General features: G+C 52.2%; 1 protein-coding gene across 3 annotated transcripts in view; it reads left to right on the top strand.

The window, feature by feature from the left end:
* ITPK1 (inositol-tetrakisphosphate 1-kinase) overlaps nt 1-20,358 on the top strand; it is a 179,845-nt gene that overhangs the window by 89,807 nt on the left and 69,680 nt on the right. For 2 of the 3 annotated variants that reach the window (XM_058740110.1, XM_058740111.1), the window contains one exon: nt 16,126-16,251. In XM_058740110.1, the coding sequence (XP_058596093.1) occupies nt 16,126-16,251 (126 nt within the window). Of the gene's footprint in view, nt 1-16,125; nt 16,252-17,811; nt 17,836-20,358 lie in introns of those variants that run through there. The other variant, XM_058740113.1, reaches the window with a different exon arrangement.

The following is a 20,358-nucleotide window of genomic DNA, read 5'->3' as shown; positions in this document are numbered from 1 at the left end:
GGAAGACCGAGAATCCCAAGCAGGCTTTGCACTGTCAGCGCAGAGCCGGACGCGGGGCTTGAACTCACCAGCTCTGAGATCATGACCTGAGTCGAAATCAAGAGCCAGTCACTGAACCGACTGAGCCACCCACGTGCCCCTTTTTATCCACCTTCTTGGGTCTCTGAGACTCAGTCTCAGAGAGGCTGGTGACTCTTCCGTCCTGCATTATGCTCAGCTTAGACACCTAGAGTCAGGGGCTCTCGAGATGCACATGATCTGCTTGGGAGGACAAGACTCAGGCCTAGGAAGCCGTGCGAGCAGCTGAGCTGTGGCAGCTCTTCCCTGTGCCCCTTTGTGTTGTGCTTGGAGCCCTGACGTCTCTGGCACCCAGAGGTTGGAGCCTGTTGGTTTGGCTAAAGACACAGTTGCTGTATAGCCCTTAGGCCTCTCGGACTCCATGGAAGCCCCATCTCTTTCTGCAAGGTGTATGTCCTGGGGCTGGAACCAGGTGTCCATGTCATCTCGTCCATTCCCTGGGCTTGTATGTCCTTGATTGCTCCATCACCCGGAGGCTCCCTTGACTGTCCAAACCACCCCCTCACCCCCCGCCCCCGCCCCCGCCTCAGAGTGTCTGCAGCTTGTTTCTGGGGCCACACAGGACTTGAGGAGTCTTTGAAGAAATGCCGTGGAGCACTTCCCCTCCCCCAGCCCAACACAGGCTTACTCAGCTTGGAGGCCCTGGGGGTCCAGGCCCTCGGTGGATCGGTCTGCTCAAGACAGAATGAGGTGTGATGGCCATGGGGAAAGGGGTGGGTAAGAGTTTGTGGTCAGAAATCCCTTGGGCCTGCCCCCTATTGGCAGTGATCTAGGCCAAGTGAATCTCTCTATGTCTTGTTTTCTTTTTTTTTTTTTTTAAGTTTATTTATTTTGAGAGACAGACAGAGAGACAGAGTGCAATGCAAGAGTGCACTTGCACGGGAGCAGGGGAGGGGCAGAGAGGGGGAGAGAATCCCAAGCAGGCTTGTGCTGTCCACGTGGAGCCTGATGCAGGGCTTGATCCCACGAACCTATGAAATCATGACCTGAGCTGAAACCGAGTCAGATGCTTAACTGACTGAGCCACTCAGATGCCCCTTTCTGTCTCATTTTTTTTTTTAATGGAGAATGTGGATAACATGTACATGGAGGGGTGGTTTTATAAGCGCTCAATAAACATGGTGTGCATGGATGGTGGGTGAATGGATGCTATGAGTCTTCAGCCTCAGGGATTCATGTTTGCTGACCCCTGGCATAGCCAGGCACTGTGCCAAGGCCATGCGGAGTCACAGGGAGGAGTAGGACACAGTTCCTGACCTTGGCAAGGATGGACAGGCCACAGAGAAGTCTTTTTCTGCAACTCATCAGTCGTGTAAGCACCACGCTTGGGAACCAGAGTGTTTGGAAAGTCCATTCTGCACCTGAATGGCAGTTACTGGTGGCATCAGGAGCTAGCAAAAACTGAGACTGATGAGGGTCTGGTGGCACTGAGAGCAGAAAAATCTCCAGGAAGGGAGAGCTGGTGGCCTGCTCCTTGGGATCCTGCTTTCTAGAAGGCCTGCCGTGGGCCCGGCATGGGTCTGGGCTTCACCACCCCTGTCTCGTCGAATGCGGAGGCAGGTGTCGTTGGCTCCATTTTATAGATGAGGAAACGGAGGCTGGAAGGGATTGGAGGTCACTGACTGGAAGGCCCAGGCTCTGCCCACAACTGCCTGCCTTCCTCCGTTTGTCCCCAGCACCAGAGACTTGGCATTTGGCACACGGTGACAGATGTCCTGGGCGGAGATTTTCCTGGCTGGGTGTGTTTGTCAACAGAGGCCAAGCTGAGCCACTGTAACAAACCCGATGTCTCAGAGGTTTAACACAGTGAAGGTTCTATCTCTTGCTTGTGTCACGTTCTGACGGAGTCTCGTGGTCTCTCTGGAAAGTAACTCCAGGCTGTGGGTTGCCTCTATCGTGTGACTCTCATCCTGGAGTCCTTCTCTCTAGTGACATGGATGAAGTCGGGGGAAGCTGCACCGGTCTTCAGAGATCTGAGCTCCCCTAGCCTGGGCACACGGTGCTGCAGGTTCCCGCTGACGTCCTCTAATTGTGGAAAACCAAGAACTAGCTCCTCCTTCTCCGCGGCTCCCTGGGTGACAATGCACTGACACCAGTGTGTGAGGAGAAGAGGGCGGGGGGATTCCCTCCGGCTTTGACACCCCACACAGTGAGTGGGGGGAATTTTCCAGTGGACCCCTTGCTGCTCTTGACCAAACCAGGCTGGTTGGATGGACACGGCTGGGAATGAGCAGTTACCATGTCTGAGTTGGGGATGGGGCCAGGTGGCAATGGAGGCCACTGCCCTTTGCAGTTGGCGGTCCCATTGCTGACTGGGTGTGTGTGTGTGTTCCAGGACCTGGGCGATTAGTAATGAGAGGGCGTGTGTGCGCGGTTGTCCACGTGCACGTTGTTGAATTGTCTGTGTCGTGGGCATTCAGAGCCGTAGTCTCTGGAGTCCGCTTCTCCAGCTGTCTGGCTCCTCTGTCTCCCTGGTGGCCTATCCTGGTTCCTCCCTGATTAGCTGTGTGAACGGGGCCGGTTGTTCACCTTCTCCAAACCTTGGGGTCTTCATCTGTGTGACGGGAATAATAATCGTCTTGCCTCACAGGTGGTTGTGAGGCTAATTCATGTAAAGTGCTTATTACAGCAGTCTGGCACACAGCAGGTGCTCAGTGTATGCTAGATATTGGCTGGATTTGGATTCAGGTCCGACTGCGAACACGTGCTTGTTATACATGCTGCTTACCTGGTAATTTAAAAATTTACGTAAAGATACATGTCACTGGTTGGAAATGAAAAAGCTCGCAACTGCTCCCGGTAAAGGCTCCTGGTTCTTCTCTCCGGAGAGTGCCACTCTGACCAGTTTCTTGTGAACTTCGTTAAGATACGCTCCCCATTGTAGCACTCTGTACTTGGTGATCTGTACCTTCTTGGAGGTCTCTCCTCAGTACGGAAGACACTCCCCGTTCCTTTTTTTATGGCTGTGTAGTGTTCCACGTTCAGGGTTACCATTGGTGCCTCAAGCAGCCCCTCTTGGTGGACTTGTGTCTCCGTCTCCCTCCTCCTTCCTCCTTTCTTCTTCTTGTCCTCCTCCTCCTCTGCTGTGCAGCCACGCATAGCAAATGCAACAGCAATGCCTAACCTAGCACTTCACCTGGGATCAGTTCCTCGAGTTGGACCTGCTGACCAGAGGGCGACTTAAAATTGAGACAAGATACTCCCAACTTGCCTCCTGTTGAGATGATTCGAATTTGCACTCCCCACCGCCGGGGGTTTCAGCGCTTGTTTCCCCGTACCCCAAGAGTGTTTTATCAGTTTCTCAGACTTTAGCCAATATGGTGCACAAAATACAAAAAGTGGTAATTCCCTTTTGTCTTCTGTGTGACGTTTAGCATTTTTAACATTTATACATTTGGAGCCATTTTTCTTTTCTTTTCTTTACTTATGTCTGAACGTATCTTTTGTTCATTGTAATTTCTATAGCGTTGTCTCTTTCTTAGCAGTTTGTTGGAGCTTATTATATATGAAAAAAATAGACGTTGGTGATGTGAGCTGCAAATACAGCATACCGTGTTCTTCTCGGTAGGACAAGTCAACATCAAACCATGAGTTTTCTCTAAATCGTCTGTAAATGTAACTCACCCCCAGTCCCAGTCCTATTCTAGAAGGCATGTAGACAAAAAGAAATGAGCGTGACTCTCAGGGACATTCCAAAAAAAGAAGAGTGAGGGGGAACTAGCTTTTCTAGGTATTAAACCATATCCTACAGATACTGTAATTAAAATAGCATGGGCGGGGAAATGAAACAAAGCCAAACCACTGTGGTATTGGTGCCAGATTATACAAATTCATGGAGAATCCAAAAAGGGCAAAAAAAAAGAAAAAAAAAAAAAGAAAAGAAAAATACACACACACACACACACACACACAGGGATTTTTAAAAAAAATATATGGGAATTAACATATGAAAATAGTGGAGGCATTTTTGAGTGTGTCAGGGGCCTGGATTCTAGATTTTTCCATCCTGCCTGCTGCCCACGCAGTATGCCACGGTCCGCTCCACAGAAGCTCCCCAGCCAAGTGGGCTGACACTGGCACCTCCACCAGGTAGGAGCAAAGGCACCCATGGCGCGGTGATGACACCTATGTAACATCCTCACTTTGTGACCCTTTTCACCTGACTCGAGGTGATTTTGCTACCAAGCAGGCTCTGCGTTGTCAGCACAGAGCCCGATGCGGGGCTCGAAGCCAGGAACCATGAGATCATGACCTGAGCCAGAATCAAGAGTAGGATGACTGAGCCACCCAGGTACCCCTGATGTTTTCATTTTTTGATTCTTAATGCCCAAAAGCATTTCTTTTCTTTTTTTTTTTTAATTTTATTTTTTAAAATTTACATCCAAATTAGTTAGCATCTAGTGCAACAATGATTTCAGGAGTAGATTCCTTAGTGCCCCTTACCCATTTAACCCAGCCCCCCTCCCACAACCCCTCCTGCAACCTTGTTTGTTCTCCATATTTAAGAGTCTCTTCTGTTTTGTCCCCCTCCCTGTTTTTATATTATTTTTGTTTCCCTTACCTTATGTTCATCTGTTTTGTCTCTTAAAGTTCTCATATGAGTGAAGTCATATAATTTTTGTCTTTCTCTGACTAATTTCACTTAGCATAATACCCTCCAGTTCCATCCACTTAGTTGCAGATGGCAATATTTCATCTTTTTTGATTGGTGAGTAATACTCTATTTTGTGTGTGTGTTTGTGTGTGTGTGTGTGTGTGTATCTATATCTATGTCTATGTCTATATCTATATCTATCTATCTATCTATCTATCTATACACACACATACGTACATGCATACATACATACATGCCACATCTTTTTTATCCATTCATCCATCGATGGACATTTGGGCTCTTTCCATGCTTTGGCTATTGTTGATAGTGCTGCTATAAACATGGGGTGCCTGTGTCCCTTCGAAACAGCACACCTGTATCCCTTGGATAAATGCCTAGTAGTGCAATTTCTGGGTCGTAGGGTAGTTCTATTTTTAGTTTTTTGAGGAACCTCCATGCTGTTTTCCAGAGTGGCCGCACCAGCTTGCATTCCCACCAACAATGCAAAAAAGATCCTCTTTCTCCGCATCCTCGCCAACATCTGTTGTTGCCCGAGTTGTTAATGTTAGCCATTCTGACAGGGGTGAGGTGGTATCTCGTGGTGGTTTTGATTTGTATTTCCCCGATGATGAGTGATGTTGCGCATTTTTTCAAGTGTCAGTTGGCCATGTGGATGTCTTCTTTGGAAAGGTGTCTATTCGTGTCTTCTGCCCGTTTCTTCACTGGATTATTTGTTTTTTGGGTGTTGAGTTTGATCAGTTCCTTATAGATTTTGGATACTAACCCTTTATCTGATATGTCATTTGCAAATATCTTCTATTCTGTCGGTTGCCTTTTAGTTTTGCTGATTGTTTCCTTCGCTGGGCAGAAGCTTTTCATTTTGAGGAGGTCCCAGTAGTTCATTTTGGCTTTTGTTTCCCTTGCCTCCGGAGACGTGTTGAGTAAGAAGTTGCTGCGGCCAAGATCAAAGAGGTTTTTGCCTGCTTTCTCCTCGAGGATTTTGATGGCTTCCTGTCTTACATTTAGGTCTTTCATCCATTTTGAGTTTATTTTTGTGTCTGGGGTAAGAAAGTGGTCCAGGTTCATTCTTCTGCACGTCGCTGTCCAGTTTTCCCAGCGCTGCTTGCTGAAGAGACTGTCTTTATTCCATTGGATATTCTTTCCTGCTCTGTCAAAGATTAGCTGGCCATACGCTTGTGGGTCCATTTCTGGGTTCTCTGTTCTGTTCCATTGATCTGAGTGTCTGTTCTTATGCCAGCCCCAAAGTATTTCTTAAATTTTCTCGTGGTTTCTCCAGGTATTTCTGTTTTCAGCTTGTTTTTTTTTTTTTATCACTAAATCTTTGCTTGCTTCAATTCTTTGCACTTAGAATTTATTTATGTGGAAGATAGGAGGTGTGCATCTCCATGTATTCTTTTTTCCAGATGGATATTGAATTACCCCAGGACGTTTATTAATAGTCCATCTTTTATCCCCTATTTTCAAATGCCACAATTTTCATATATTAACTTCCACATTTATTTTGCTCTTTTTGGAGCCGTGGGCAAGACCATGTACCTGTCTGTGGTGACCCCAGGCAGACACAGTCCTGCCTCCAGTCCCGGTGGGTGGGAGTGGCCTGCAGACTGTGTCTTAGATCACATTGCAGCCACCGCAGCCCATTGCTGTCACCTTGAGGAAAGATATCTCTCTGGCCACTCCACTTCCTAAGGAAAGCAGAGGGCTTAGGAACACCTGTCCTGGAGCCATAGGGACTGGGGGGAGGGAGGTGGAGACCTATGTCCCCCACTTGCTTACTGCTTATATAACCTTTGACAGCTGCCTTTGCCTCCTGGAACCTTCCTTGCCGCATCTGCCTGGTGATGACAGCCACCCCTGCTTCCTAGCGACATTGTGAGGATGAGATGGAATGGGTTGTGAGGTGCTTAGCACAGCGCCTGGGATGTCCTACGGGTCCTGGTGGTGGTGATTATTAGGATTGAGCTGGCAGAGAGGCAAACAAGGCAGGAGAGGCTTAACTTGGACCTAGAGAAAATTCAGCCTCCCGTAAGGAGGAACATCCTAATGACTGACATCTGTGCACTGTGTACAGGTCCGTTCACACAGGGAGCCCGTGCCTGTCTCCTCGTGGCGTGCTGGTGATGGTTTTAGGAAGGATGTCTCTTTACCTCTTTCCTCACTCTGCAGGTGGGGAAGCACGCTGAGGGAGGTGAGGGAAGAACCCTCCCTGGGCTGGAAACCTTTGCGCCCTTCTGCCTGGGGTGGGTGCGGGATGCCTCTGAGCTTCTGGCGGCTCAGGAAGAGAATTGGCCTGCAGGAAAGCAGGGTGTGCTAAGGACAAGGGGACTCTGGGTTTCCTCCTCTGGACTGGGGACAGGGGATTGAGTGGGGGACCCCCCCACCCCCCATCCTGACTCTCTGCAGTCAGCCGTTGTTAACATGGCCTTTGACTCTTCTTCCCCTGGGCCCAGATCTGCCAGCCCTTTTCATGCTGTTTTCTTTCTTTTTTGCCAGTCTTGGTTCGAGCTTTTTCCTCAGGACAGGACCAGGCTGGTGCCTGGCACCAAATGGGAGGGTCTCGTTTCCACTGCCCTGACTCCTGCCAGCAGCCACCACTGTGAACCGTAGCGAGTTGGAAGCAGCCTGTTTAGCTGAGCTACAGAGGGTCAAGGGACTCCTTGGGCAGTTTAGGGGACTGTTGGTGGACTTTTCTGGGGTGCTGGAGAGCAGCCACTTCATGGTGTGGGTCCATTCAAGATTTCTCCCTTCCAATCCTAGAGGATTGGACATTGAATCTTTCCCCCTTACAGGATAAATTCCTGTTGTCATATTGCATCCAAATACTGAATTATTACTTAAAAAAAAAAAAAAAAGCCCAGTCTCAACCTGATAGGTTACCTGTAAGTTATTATTTGCTTTCATTTACTTTTCTCCCCCTTTCCCCTGCCCTTCCACCACTGCTGTTTGAACAAATGAAAAAGAGAAAATTTAGGACTAGGGTGTGCTGTGTTAACAACCCCAAGTCTTAGCAGCCTAAAACAGGGGGGTTGTTATGTCTCACTCATGGGGAGGCAGCTGGGGCCTCTGTTCATAATTGCTCAGAGATCAAGGCTCCCCCTTGAACATCGCTATTGCTGTGCCAGCGGGAAAGAGAGGGTACTGGAGGCTCTGGCCCTTGCAGGTAAATGTTCTGCCAGGAGGTGACGGTTCGCCACCTCACAGGTCATTGGCCAGAACAGTCACGTGATTGGGCCCAGTTGCAAGGGAATCAGGAAGTACATCCTGCCATGTTCCCAGATGGGCTTTAGACCCACAATGACTCCTCTATGCCCAGGATCCTCTCGTGTTCGGGTTTCCTTTCCAGCTTTGTCCATAGGAAGTGTGGGTTCACATGGTTGGGACACACCTTCACACTTGTCTCCCTGAGGCCTTGTCCATCTAGTAATTCTTCAGTGTCTTCTGGTGTGGGGGTGCCTGTTGTTACCTATCCAGTCCCCCGTTTGGGGACATGTATTCTGTGTCCTGTGCCTTTTGTCAGTGTGGCCTCAGCGAATGTTCCTGGGCCAGGAGTGATTTTCCACCTGTTGACTTTTTTTCTTAGGCCAGCTTCCCAGGAGTTGGCTTACTGGGTCAAAGGGCATGGGTGTGTTTATCTTTTTAATCTACTCTTGAACCTGGCTCCCTGGCATTGGGTCAGGGCCAGGGTTTTCTTAGCTCCTGAGAACCTGGGGTCAGCCTTGTTCTTAAGGAATCACGCTTGCTGAGTGGGTATAAGCTTTTTGGCTCTTTGAAATAAAGTCAGCTTGCAAATGGCCAGAACTTTGGAACTGTAAGGTACATTTGTCATGGTTCCATTTAGTCAACTTTGGCTCCTCATTCATCTCCTAGGGGAGAAAGGTTATTCACTCTTCTGCCTTAACCAGATCGCTGTTTCTTATTACCCAGTAACTGGAAACCAGTTACTAAGAAACTGGGGAATCGGGTCAGGGAGTGTTGGTGACAGTTCCTCTCCTCCTCCTGGGGCAGGAGCTACTGGGGTGACCAGCCCTGTCCTTGACCCTGCCTGCTGGTCTTGGTGGTCAGCCCCACGTGCCCTCCAGCTCCTGACCTCTCTGAGGGCCACTTTGAGCTCCTTTGGGAGTGAGAGCTGCCCTTGCTGGGGAAAAGCCTTCAGTCTTTTCTCCCCGAGAAAAGGCTTGGGGAGTCCCAAACTTGTCTTTTGGGACCAATCCTGCTGAAGAAATGCACGACCCGCGCTGCATCCTCCGAGGCCAGGTTCCCATTTGAAGTCTGACCGTGAGGCACCAGACCCGACTTTTCCTTCCGCGGAGACCTGCCCCCTGCGTGGCGAGGCTTTAAGTGTTGGAGATGGCCGCTCTATCCCAGATGCCCAGACCCATGGAGAGTGCAGAGGAATAAAACAGACTGACGCCCCCTCGCCTTTCATCCGGGCTGTTTCGTCTGGACCTTGGTTGAGACAAAACTTTTCATCTAGTGACTTCGATCGGAAGTCACTGCTGAAACCATACCACTCTGCAGGGGTGGATTAAGGGAAAACGGGATGGAAGGAAAGCCCCAGGCACCCAGGACACCCTTTGGTTTAGAGGTTAATTGTCTGGCTTTGGCAGGAGAGAGATGCGAGTCTCATGCAGCTGTAACCATGACCCCGAGCACGTTACTTGACCTCTCTGTGACTCAGTGTCCTCATCTGTACCTTACGTGGTGGGCTCTTATTAGCGTAGTATGTGGCCCAAAGTCAGAACTTTGTAAATGTTCATCATCATCAACAATGACCATACATTTTACTGTGGGAGCAAGCACTTTGAAGTCTAATGTGAGTCAGTACAAGTGACCTAGCTTTGCAAAATTCAAATTCTGACTTGTATTTGAGTCCTTCTTGATAGAAAAGTCAGGGAAATTTCCACTGGTCAGCAGTCATGTGAAGAATGAGAATAGGGAAATGTAATAGCTGGTATTTATGGATTGTGCTATCGAGTAGGGAAAACGCACCTCCCGTGTTTCTCGTTTGCTGTCATCACACTTCTTCACAATCAAAACGCTTCTAACACTAGGTGTGCGGGAATGTTTTCCCACACCAAGCAGTGCCATAACCCCCGTTGGGTGTCTTGCAATGTAACCCAGTTCTGATGCCCTCTACCGGGGCGTGGTGTTGGATCCCACAGGCAAAGGGCTCAGTCCCACAAGACTGTCCTTTGGCTCCCACCCTCCAGATGCTACTCTCCAGTCTAGCTTGTCATCCGTGTTCCTGACCAGCCGGCTCTCAGTTGGAAGGACCCCCTTGTCAGGTTTGATTAATTTGATTAATTTGCTAGAGTGGCTCACAGAACCCAGGAACAATTCACTTCCTGTTTGCTGGGTTTATTATAAAGGGATATGATGAAGGACCTACTTGAGCATCCAGGTGGAAGAGACGTGCAGGGCAAGGTGTGTGGGGAAGGATGTGGATTCTCCCTGTCCTCTCGGAGCCCCTTAGCACCTCCGTGTGTTCACCGACGCTCCCCAAGCCCCGTACCTTTGGGCTTTTTATGGAGTGTTCATCATGTTGGCATGATCGATCATCAGCTCAGTTTTCAGCCCCTCTCCTCTTGCTGGAGGACAGGAGATGGGGCTGAAACTTCCAGACTTCTCATCATGGCTTGGTCTTTCTGGTGACCAGCCCTCATCTGGAGGCCCCCAAGCTGTGTGTCATTAGAACAAAAGACCGTGCTAACACCCAGGGAGTCCCACGGGGTTGTTTCACCACCGTGCTGTTGGCTGGGAATGGTTAAGAGTCTGTGTGCGCTGTGAGTCCTTGGTGTGTTATTCAATCTCTGTGCCTATAGTGGGTCCCCATCTCAGGCTGTTGCAAGAACTACATGATAAGCTATATGTGTAAAGTGCTTAGAACAGGGCCCAGCTCAGAGCAAGTGGGCGAGAGCTGCGTCCTGGCCACAGGACAATGGGTCTTTGAACCGTGAAGCTGAGGTTCCGGGAGGATCCAGGTCCTTAAGCCTGTCCGACTCCCACGTGGGCTGCACTTGCAGCCCGTCTGACCGTTCAGAGAGGCGTAGATTGTTTTCAGCAGCCCAGGCTTCTGAGGTCATAGGACACCCTGCATCTCGTATCCAGAGAGGATGAGCGGCCCCAGCATGGGTTGGGAGCCAGTTTTCCCCGGGTCCCCGGCCTCCCTGATGAGCCCCAGAGATGGTTTTACATTTTTGTTATATCTGGCTGCTTATCGATCCTGTCAGGGAAGCACGTGTGGAAGTTTAGGTGAGCTCCCCGCCCTGTTCTCATCTTGGGGGGCCCTTCTCCTCACTCCACACACACACTGTCCTTGGGGACTATATTCGGGGAGGCAGACTTTCAGCCTACAACCTACAGATTTTGCCTTAACACACTCGAGATTTATTAGGTGTTCACCCCACAGCACAACTGTGGTCGTGGGAGGTGCCTGGCTCCCTAGGATCCCCTGTTTCCAGCCTGCAGATGCAGCACGAGAGAGGGGTGGTCATGGGCCACCCCTGCCAGAGTGGCATTCAGGGGTCAGTGCCGTAGGACAAGCTCCTTCTGCAGAGGGTAGCCTGTGGCACGTGATGCATTTGGACTTGACAGGTGTCAGTAGGCCTGCGTTACACCTGTCTTCCTCCAGCCACCTCTGGAGGTCCCATTTTGCTCTCTCCCTCCTCCTCCAGGAGGCCATTTGTAACCCCCTGAGGAGGAGAGCGTCACCCTGCTTCACGGGATGCCCCTTCCGGTAGGCCTGCATCGTTCACTGTGTTCTTCAGAACTTCTGGTTGTGTTTAGCACACATTAGCAAGCTCTTCCCTGGGGATGCCAGGCCCAGCCCTGGTGTTTGGGGATCTCAGGATCTGGTGGACGAGGCAGGATTAGAGGAAGGACTTTATTTTATTTTCTTTTAATATTTTTTAATGTTTGTTTATCTTTGAGAGAGAGAGAGTGAGACAGAGTATGAGCGGGGGAGGGCCAGAGAGAGGGAGACACAGAATCCGAAGCAGGCTCCAGGCTCTGAGCTGTCAGCACAGAGCCCGTCACGGGGCTCGAACTCACGGACCTCGAATTCATGGACTGTGAGGTCATGACCTGAGCTGAAGTCGGGCGCCCAACCGACTGAGCCACCCAGGCGCCCCAGGAAGGACTTTATATTTAGAAGTTAGGTAGCAGTCCCTGAAGGATACGCAGGAGGTCCCAGGGATATGGGTGAGACCAGGGAGCCATTAAATCTTCCTGTTTGGGGTAGAACGAGTTGAGAAGCCTGGAAAAGGATTGAGCTTTGGAGCTGGGACTTGTCACTGTGGGGACAAGGGGACGTGGGGCCAGGGGATATTCTGGGCAGAGGGGCGGCTCAGACACAGGAGCTCGTCTCCCATGTGGGGCCTGGAGTGACATGTAGCTGTATAGCTTGGGCCAGCTTCCACAGTGAGCTGGACACTCACTGGGTTACTGACAGAGAGCCTCGAGAGGGGAGCACCGGGACTCCGCATCTGGTGCCCAGGAGGTGCCCAGGGGATACTTGTCAAATGAGTAGGCAGAGGCGGGTGCTTAGTTGTCTAAGCACCCAGAGCAGTATTAATGCACCTGCTGGACATCTATCCTGTGCCCCATCCATAAATGGGATGTTCTAATCCCAAAATAGCCCAGTAAGGTAACATCCTCATTTTGTGGAAACTGAGGTGCAGAGCAGTTAAATCCCCTGATTTAAGGGAGCAGCTGAGCTGTGATGCTGTGATGGGGCTTCCAGGCTTCTGCCATGCACACCTTCCTCCCAGACCGGGTGGTGGGAGACGTGGGGATAGTCAGAGTCTAGCTCACCTTGGATCCTAGGCTGGGCATGATTGGGTTGCTTGCTTCGGGAGTCAGAGGTAACTTTCCGGCCATTGGGGTTTGCAGGCCTTTGTCCCAACTGCTCCCGGCGCCCCCTGCCCCCCATCTCCAGTCAGCCTCCTGCCTACGTAGCTGAGGGAAACAGTGGGTCCTTGTTTCATCCGAATCCTGAGCTCTGAGCTCTGTGCAGAACAGCGTCCCGCATTGGCCTCACAGGATGGCGTGACTTGGAAGCATGGCACCCACAGACCTCCTCTGGCCACAGCGGGCAGCCCTTTCATTGAGACATCCTTGTTCCTGGCTGAGGGACAGATCAGACCCTTTCCGCAGAAGAGAACAAGTTCCTGGGAAAGTTCCCTTTTCTGGAGGCAGAGTGTGGTCAGAAAAACAAAATGACAGTTGAACGAGTTCCCTTCTGCCTGAGTCCCCCCTCCCCACCCCATCTTGAGAAATGAAACCTGGCCCACCAGGGTCCCCTCTTCTGCCGTGTCCTGGCTTCTTGGGAGCCAGCCCCTCTCCCAGCATGACCCTGCCTGAGTGCCCACCTCCTCCTTCCCAGCCAGCAGTGAGAGACCAGAGTCCCCTTGAGGCATTTGTAGGAGGATAGACCCCTTAGGGCGATCATGGCTTATCTGGCTACTTGAGGAGAAGATGTGCTGGGGAACCTTCTGGAACCAGTGACAGCTCCACTCAGGCCTCAGCAGAGATGCTGCCGTGAGAGAGACGGCCGAGCCAGGACCAGACCAGGCCTGATGTGTGTCCCAAGTTGCCGTTCTTGTGAAAGGGTTTTACTGGCATAAAAATGCTTGGAAAATATACAAAGGAAGGTGGCTGGCTTCCAGAACTCAACTGTTTACCTTCAGTGGAGCGGCCGGGAACGCGGAGAGCTTGTTTTCCAAACAGCCCATGCCTGTCAGGTCTGCAGGCTGCAGGCTGATGTCAGGCAGGGACGAGCCAGGGGTATCTCCCTTGTCCACCTCCTTCCCCAAAACCACAGGGACACATTTGTGTCCCCTCATACTGCACAGGAGACCTGGAAGCTTCTCTTTGGAGGAGTGGGGATGGAGCTTCCGACAGCCCAGCATCTCCCATGTGACCCAGTTCTCTTCTATTTCTAGCTGCCTTGGTCTGAAAATATCGGTCTCCTGTTTGTGGCACCTGTCATGGTGGAGCCACGGGTTACGGCAAAAATGGGTTGGGGCCTATGGCATCTCTTGCGAATTTGCTGTTCTTTGCCCAGGTTACCACCTCCCACCGGCTTTGGTCTCTTCCTTCAAGTTCTGTTTCTCGTTTTTTGGTTTCCTGGGAAGTGGAGTTGGATGGGAATGTAATACCGAATCCACAGACAGAACCAGAAGGGTCCTTGCAAGTTCCTCTGTTTGTCGAAGGGGAAACTGAGGCCCGGGGGGATGATGAGCCGGGCTCGTGCATTTGGTCCAGGACACTGGGCAGCTCGGCTGCAGGCTGAGCCCACAGGGGCTACTGTTTGGCCTCCATCCAGGCCCCAGCTGGGCCTCTTCCCAGTCGCATTGCCTTGCCTGGCCACTCAGTGGGTGCCTTGGGCTCTTGGTGTCCTGGTCTGTGATGGTGACAATGTCACCCTTAGCTCTGGGGCTTGATGTGAGGATAGCAAGTGCTGCTTCCCTTCCCACCCAGGAGCCCTAGAAGGGAAGGTCGGCTTCTCAGCTAGTCTGACTTTTTGTTCTGTATACAGGCTAGTCACCATGGGGTGGGAAGAGTCTCTTTCAGTATTATTGTGAGATCCATGGGATTAAAAAAAATGTTCATTTATTTTTGAGGGAGAGAAAGAGGGGAGAACACACGCAGGGGAGGGGCAGAGAGAGAGAGAGAGAGAGAGAGAGAGAGAGAGAGAGAGAGAGAATCCCAAGCAGGCTCCACACTGTCAGCACAGATCCCGATGTGGGGCTCGGTCTGACTAGCCGTGGGATCATGACTTGAGCTGAAATCAAGAGTTGGACACTTAACCAACTGAGCCAGCCAGGTGCCCTGGGATTTTTTTTTTTTTTTAAATAGGAGAAGTCCCTTAACATCTTTTCTGGCAGATATTAAAAACAACAGCAACAAGGAGTTAAGGATACCATGAGGAAAGAGCTGGTACATTCTGAAGGTTTAATTAGATAAGAGTTTAAATAAGAGAGGATGACAGGTGTGGGCTGGGTCAAAGCAGCCAGCAGGATGTGGTGAGGCACCCCAAGAGTGGCAAGCTGTCATCACCCCAGGCCGGAGGGGACAAGGGGAGGGAAGGTGGTGTACGGGGGCCCAGAGGCAGCGGAGGGACTGTCTGCTTGGCAGGGATGGTGGCTATTGGCAGAAATACGGCGGGGACGTGAGGACAGTGGGAACAGACAGCCAGACTTTTCCCTCTCCCTTCTCACGTGCCTCCAGTTGGCCACTCGGCCAGAGGACAGGGCCGCTAGGTGGTTGTGGCACTAGAGGACAGCCTCCCAAGGCTCATGGAGGGTCAGGGATGGGGCCGGGGGCACTGAGTGACAAGCCCAGCCTCGCATGTGCCTGTGAGCACCACCACTTTCCCGCTGGCCGATCCTAGTGAGGTTTCCAAAGTCCATATTCCCCACTCTCCTCATTTGTAAAATCATCTCTTATCCCCATGGTTGGAGCATGAAAACGTAGTTTTTATCACCCAGAGTGAACGTGTGCAGCCGTCACTGCAATTTCTCTACTCGCAACTTTGAAACAGTCAGCCTTGACTCCTGGAGGGAGCCCCACTTGTGCGGTGATGGGTGTAGGGGTGGGGCCGGTGGCTTTCTCTGGCCTCTCCTGAGGCCATCCAGGGGGTCAGCCAGGTGCCGGGCTGGCGCCGCTGCCTCCGAGGGACCGGCCTTGCAGGTGGTGGTGGCCGTGTGCCGGGCGGCAGACATCTGGCGGGTCAGGAAGCGCGGGGTCAGGCCGTCCTGGCTGTTGGCAGGTGCTCCTGTCTTGGGGTCAGGTGATGCCGACTGTCTGTCAGCTGGGCGGCTCTGGCTCCCTGGGGGTGTGATCTTCCTAACCCCGCATTCTTTAAAAAATAAACACAGCCCCCAGTGGAGCGGGGCCAGCTGCGCCTCACGGGCTCCAGGCAGCCCCGCACTCCCTCACCGTGTCTGTGATGAGCCCTGATTTCTGTGTGAAGTGCAAGCTGCCGGCCTGTGAAAGCAGCGCCTCTTTGGTTCGTGAAGATCACAGCTTTGCTGAGACTGTAGTTTCGTGGGAAGCGTGTCTCCTTAGATCTCAGTTTAGACCCGGCTGTGTGGCTTCAGAGCCCTCGTTTCCCTACCTGAAAAATCCAGGTCATGGACCAGATGGGACACGTTCAGTATACGTTTTCTCTATAAAACGATTTCGTAGTGATGCCTGCTTAACCAGTAGATGCCTCGATTTCATGTGTGTGTCTTCTATAAGCGGGGTAGCATGGGGCTCGGGCCCTGCCCTGGAGGAGTCTGGGATCTTCGTGGGTGTGTGCTCTCTGTCCCGTCCGTGTTTCCCCAGTGCGTCAGGGACAGGCGGAGGGGTGGGGAGTACGGTGGGGACAGTTGGCCCAGGTGCTGATGTTCTTCTTTTTCTCGGTGTCCTTCTGTCTCCCCTGGCAGCTGAACCTTAGCCGGCCAATTGAGGAACAAGGCCCCCTGGACGTCATCATCCACAAGCTGACGGATGTCATCCTTGAAGCCGACCAGAATGACAGCCAGTCCCTGGAGCTGGTACACAGGTTCCAGGTGAGCAGGGATGGTGAGGAGGGAAGGCCTGAGAAGGGCTCTGTGCATCTCTAAAGCCGTAGCAGCTGTCTTGCTGAGTAGTCCGTGGTAATGGTTCTGTTGCTGCCAGCACATGGCCTGGGGTCAGGTGCTTCCCTGCCAGGGCCTCGGTCTCTTTGGGTGTAAAATGGGGTCCATCCAGGGCATGGTTGGCACCCCCTCTGCTCTCTACCTGTGTAGATCAGGGCACTGTGGAGTCCAGATGTGACCCCCACACCCTCAGCACATACAGTCACAGTCAGTGGTTCTGAGTTGGCATGAGGGGTGGGACCCTCTTGCCAGGCTTTGAGAAAGGGAATCCTAGGGGTCTTTGAAGTAGAACACCCTTGGGGCGCCTGGGTGGCTCAGTCAGTTAAGCATTTGATTCTTGGTTTCTGCTCAGGTCGTGATCTCATAGTTGTGAGATTGAGCCCTGCATCAGGCTCTGAACTTACAGTGCAGAGACTGTTTGGGATTTTCTCTCTCCCTGTGTCTCTCTGCCCCCCCCCCTCCCCCCCCGTCAAAATAAGTAAATAAATAAACTTAAAAAAAATAACAATAGCCTTACTAGCTCCCCGAGTCCTGCCTTGGTGGGAAGCTCCCTCGCTGTGCCGACTGCTTTGACCCCTGCGTGCCTGTCTCTGAGCGTGGACTGGATCCTCTTGGCTGGTCCCTCCTCCCGGTCCCATTTCCTCCCACAGCCTCCCAGATCTTGACCCCGTGATGACCCACCCGCCACCTCGGGAGGTGCTGCCTTTGCCCCCGCTGACTTGCCCTGGGTTTTCTCTGTCGTAGACAAGACCGTGATTCATTCCTCTGGAAAGTAGCTCGAGGGTTACGAAAAACAAAGTCATATTATCAGTGAAAATGCAGCCAGAATGGAGGGCCTCCCTAGCGGGAGGGGATGCTTGAGCGAGCACTTGTCAGCGTGTGATAATTGGAGATGTGACGTCCTGTCTTTCTCTGTCAGGACAAAGGGGACTCTCCTTAGTCTCCTCACCACACGGTAGCCCTCCTGCTGACAGCATTTTCTTTCCTCCATGTGTCCAGGGCCCTACTTGCTTCCCTGTGACTCTCACCCCCTCCTTGGCCAGCTTGGCCACAGATCCCCACATCCTGTGTGCAAGCAGCCCAGAAGCAGGTGTGGCCTGCCGGTGGCCCCCATCCCGGGGGGAGGGGGTGCTGCCCCCATGTTGCGTCCTTCAGGGCCTTTGCCTTGCCGACCACCTGAAGTCCCTCTCGCTTTCATAGGGCTGGAGGCCATGGGAAAGGCGCATTCGGGCTCCTCCGTGACCTTGCTGAGACTCTGTGTTCTTATCTATACAATGGTATTAGGATCAGGAAAACTTTGTATGATGTTAGCTGGAGTACCTGACACTGCTCGGGCCCCAGCAGGTGCTTAGTAGAAGGTCAACTGCCACTTTGATGACGTGACTTCCCTGAGCCTTGGTTTCCTCTTCTGTAAAATGGGGATGCTGCTAGTTCCTGCTCCTTAGGATGGACAGGTTGCTGTGAGAAGTAAACGTCCGTGTGCATAAAGGAGCTGCTTCTGCCTCTCGGACTTGAGTACGGCCACCACTGTTACATTCCTGCTGTCCTCCTAGATCAAGGGTGTAGCCCCCAGCCTGCCTCAGTGCCCTGACCAACCTCCCATGGGGGGATCCCCATCCCTCACTTCCCATAAACACATGCACAGCCCACAATCCCGGGCAGGGGATGGCTAAACCATGAAGGAGAACTGGGTCCCCTGTGTTGTGTTCTTGGTAGAAGAGAAAGTTCCGCAAGGCTGGGGGAGGGGGTGGGATGTGGGGACGTGTGGCTTCGAGGTTTCAGCCACCGGGTGCATTTCCCAGGGAAGTCTTGACTGGGTTCCCTGGAGCCTGTCCCAGTCAGGGCACACACGCTCGGCCAGCCCTCAGATGACTGAGGTGACCTTAGTATAACCTTCCAGCCTTGGTATTTTTGGGATAAATTTTCACTGTGCTCTGTGCTCGAGCATGAAGCCGGATATCTGATAAGGCCAGGACGTTTCCTCCTTTGTGAAGAGAACAATCCTTTAGGGAAAAGGGTGACAGGCTGGGCTTTCCAGAGGCCCCAGGAAGAGAGGGGACAGGCGGGGGCTGGTGAAGAGATGGACCAAGGGACGCCGGGTGAGGGCCAGGGGAGAGGCCCAGTCGGCTACACTCCAGCCTCCCTCCTGCCATCAAGTCACTGTCAGCGCTGACCTGGTCACCCGCTTCTGCTATAGGATTCAGAGCCAGACCCGATAAACTGGCGCTTGACCTTGGTCACGTCCCTTGTTTTCAGATTCTTGTTTTAATATATATGCTGGACTTTAACAAGGAGATGTTGGCTTGGGTGGGTAAGAACCATAGGGTCAATAGCGGGGAAGCAGAACCCAGGGCTTGGGTTTGCAAAGCTGGCCTTTCTGCAGTTTGTCGTGAATAAGAAAACAGAGTATAATGGTTTGCCCCAGAAGGGGCTTGTCTTGAAGGGCCTTCTCCAGATGCAATACTTGAGTGCAGGAGAAGTGAGTCGAGGAAGAGGAGCGTCTGAGGTGTTCTGACCAGCCCTATGGCATTCTGCTCCCGGGAGGCTGCCATGAGGCCTCTAGCCTGGGATAGAAAGGCATTCTCAGAGCTGAGAGGTTATGCTTTTTTCCTGGCTGCCTTTGAGGACAGGTTGGAGGGTGTGGGCCTGGGGTTCACTGCAGATCACTAAAGCTGGTTGCCATAGAAACTACTACTTAAGTCTTTTTTTTTTTTTTTTTTAATATTGGCCCCAAGAGAGCTTTGCTTGGAGAATTATCAGGATGATTCAGTTGTTTTTCTGCACCAGGGTTCATGTGGAGCCAGCAGCCTGGTGCTGCTGTCTCTCTGCCTGAGATTCATGTATCAGTGCACAGACCTTGAGGGCCCTGCCCATTTTGGCAAGTGGGGCTGCGGTGGTGGGAGGGTCCCTGTCCCCGTGCTCAGGGGAGCCCTGGCCTCTGAAGCTATTTCCTCAGGGATGCTTGGAGAACCTTCTTCTCACTGTGGCATCCAGGGAAACCTGGCAGGACAGGGGCTGGGGGCAGACCTTCTGCTGCCCCTTCCAGCCCCAGAATTGCCCAGAAGGGTTACAGTGATTGTGTTCTGTGGGGCATGTGGAGCTTTCTAGGAGGATCATCCTGGGGCTTTCCCTGAATGAGCTTGGAAAAACGAGGTTTGAGTTTAAACTGACACCTCTTCTCCTGTCTTGATTAGGCTGGGAGATTGTGAAGTGTTCCACAGATAGTCCCGGAACCCCTAGTCTGAATACCGGAGCTGTTCTTTGTGCGACACGCTGTTTGCCGAGCACCTTCCACGCGAGGCCGAGCCCCGCGGGGAGGCCGAGCAGGAACCCAGGAGCTGTCCTCACAGCTGCCAGAGTGATGAGTTAGGGCAAAGCCAGATCTGATCACCTCCTGGTGTCTAACCACGTACCGTCTCTTTGCAGCCATAACAAAGACTTCAGTTTTTAATAAGGCCCACGAGGCCTGTGTGATCTGGCCGTTGCCTCTCTCCACATCTTCATCTTGTCCCACCTGCCCCTCAAGCTCTGAGCTCTTGGCCACCTCAGTGCCTTTGCACAAGCTGTTCTTGTGCTTGAAATTCCTTCTTCGCTCTCAGCTCAGGTGCCCCTTCCTTAGGGATACCTCCCTGATTATCTCACCAAGGACATATCCGCCATCCCAGGCCCTCATAGTTTTATGCTTTTCTTTCCCTCACTTTGGAATCACATCATGCTTTATCAGTCCCTACTGTCTGTCTGTCCCCCTGGGGGTTGTTAGTTGCAGGGGCGGGGATTGCATCTGCTCCGAGCTCACCGGCTATCCTCACTGCCTCCCATGGTGCCTGCTACGTAGGAATTGTGCCCGTGTGTTTGTGCAGTGAAGGAGCTTTGTGGTGCTGGCTTTGTGGTGCTGGCTTTGTGCAGGGCATCCTGGTGGGTCAGAGAAAGGAGCAAATGGCTCCAGGGGACAGCTGGGAACGGGACACAGGGAGGGCTCATGAGGCAGATCGTGCTGCCTGGTGGGTGCGCCTGGGGAAGCCTTGGGGTGTGGGGAGC

Source organism: Neofelis nebulosa, chromosome 7 (assembly GCF_028018385.1).
Source record: "Neofelis nebulosa isolate mNeoNeb1 chromosome 7, mNeoNeb1.pri, whole genome shotgun sequence".
Classification (NCBI taxonomy): domain Eukaryota; kingdom Metazoa; phylum Chordata; class Mammalia; order Carnivora; family Felidae; genus Neofelis; species Neofelis nebulosa.
The sequence above is the reverse complement of the archived record's forward strand: the minus strand, read 5'-3'. Positions and strand labels throughout refer to the sequence as shown.